Source organism: Alligator sinensis, unplaced genomic scaffold (assembly GCF_000455745.1).
Source record: "Alligator sinensis unplaced genomic scaffold, ASM45574v1 scaffold336_1, whole genome shotgun sequence".
Classification (NCBI taxonomy): Eukaryota; Metazoa; Chordata; order Crocodylia; family Alligatoridae; genus Alligator; species Alligator sinensis.
This window is the reverse complement of record NW_005842917.1, coordinates 258,231-259,729: the sequence shown is the minus strand read 5'-3', so window position 1 is coordinate 259,729 and position 1,499 is coordinate 258,231. Positions and strand designations below refer to the sequence as shown.

General features: G+C 62.4%; 1 protein-coding gene across 1 annotated transcript in view; it reads right to left on the bottom strand.

Moving 5' to 3' along the window:
• BAG6 (BCL2 associated athanogene 6) overlaps positions 1-1,499 on the bottom strand; it is a 19,412-nt gene that overhangs the window by 2,808 nt on the left and 15,105 nt on the right. Inside the window, 3 exon segments of the mRNA XM_025192361.1 lie at positions 252-398; positions 991-1,115; positions 1,398-1,499. Of these exon segments, the coding sequence (XP_025048146.1) occupies positions 252-398; positions 991-1,115; positions 1,398-1,499 (374 nt within the window).

The following is a 1,499-nucleotide window of genomic DNA, read 5'->3' as shown; positions in this document are numbered from 1 at the left end:
GCCCTAATATCCCCGCTCAGTGCCCCCTGCCTCCACATCCCCCCATACCCCCCAGCCTGATAAATGCCCCTAGCAACCTCTGCTCCCAGCCCCCGCACACATACCTCATTGCCCCAATATACCCCCCAGGCCCCTCTATGCCCCCAGTCCCAATGTATCCCTCAGACCCCTTCTGACCCCAATCACCCAGGCCCCCCGCTCCAGGACACGCCCTTCCCTCCCCGGCCCTGGTGGGAGGCAGGTGGTGTTACCGGGCGGGGGTCACCATGGCGGCGGACGTAGGGCAGCACCTGCTCGGAGGTGACGGGCATGTGGTCCAGGATGACCTGCAGCCGCATGCCCATCATGGTTGTCAGCCAGCTCACCAGTGAGGGCGTCACATCTGCTGACAGCCGCCGCTGCAGGCACATGTGTGGGGGGAGAGGGGGTGAGTATCAGGCAAGGGGAAGGGAGCACGGCACCCCCACCCCCCTTGCCAGGGACCCAGGCATCCAAGACGCGCACACGTGTGCACACATGCGCAAGCGCACAGTCCCCAAGGTGGCCACCAGGGGAAGACACTGCCCCCTCCCTCCCCACATGCTTGATTGTTCCATCAGGGCTCAAGGGGGTGGGGGGGAAGGAGGTAATGTAATGTAATGTAATGCAGACTGTCCCTGGCAGACTGTTCCATTCCCCTCAGGTGGGGGGCAAGGTCCCTCACTGGACTGACCCCATTGCACTGAGGGGGGAAGGGAAATACTCTCATTCCATTTCCCTCAGGCACAGGGGACACCGCACTGGGCTGTCCCCTTGCACTTGTGGGGAAACACCCATACAAAACCATCCCATTGCTTTAAGGGGGTGGGTTGGAAGACCTCACTGGCCTGTGCCCTTGCACCCTGGGGGCTGGGTATGCCCATGCCAGACATTTCTATTGCCCTCAAGTATTGAAGGGAGCACACCCCCTGGCCTCTCCCATTGCTCTCAGATATGGGGGGGCTTACTTACGATGCGGTCGTTGATGACAGCGGTGAGGGCAGCCTGCTCCCCGCGCAGGCAGTACAGGTTCAGTGCCAGGCACTCAAATAGCCCCTGGTTGCACAGCTCCAGCAGCCGGGACCCAAAAGAGCTATCTGCAAGGGGGGAAGGAAATCAGGCAATGGGGGAATCTCTTCCCTGTGCAGTGCAACAGGGCCAAGAGAAACCAGAGGGCTGTGGGTTGGGAGTGAGGCGCACTGACATGAGGGGGCGGCTATGGCGGGGTGGGCTACCCCCAGGGATGTGGCCTGGCTCTGGACGAAGGTGGGCTGGCCCAAGAGGGTGAGGCCTAGTTGGGGAGGTGTGTCCTATCCTAAGGGAGCCTGCCTGGCTCTGGGCAGTGGGAAGGGCTTGTGGGGAAGTGGGGAGGGTCTCACCAGTACAGCGCAGGATGTGGGTGGCAATGCGCTGGAACTGCTCCTGCAGGAAGTCTAGGTTGGTGCGGGTGATGTCCACGCCCTCGCGCACCCGTACCGCCG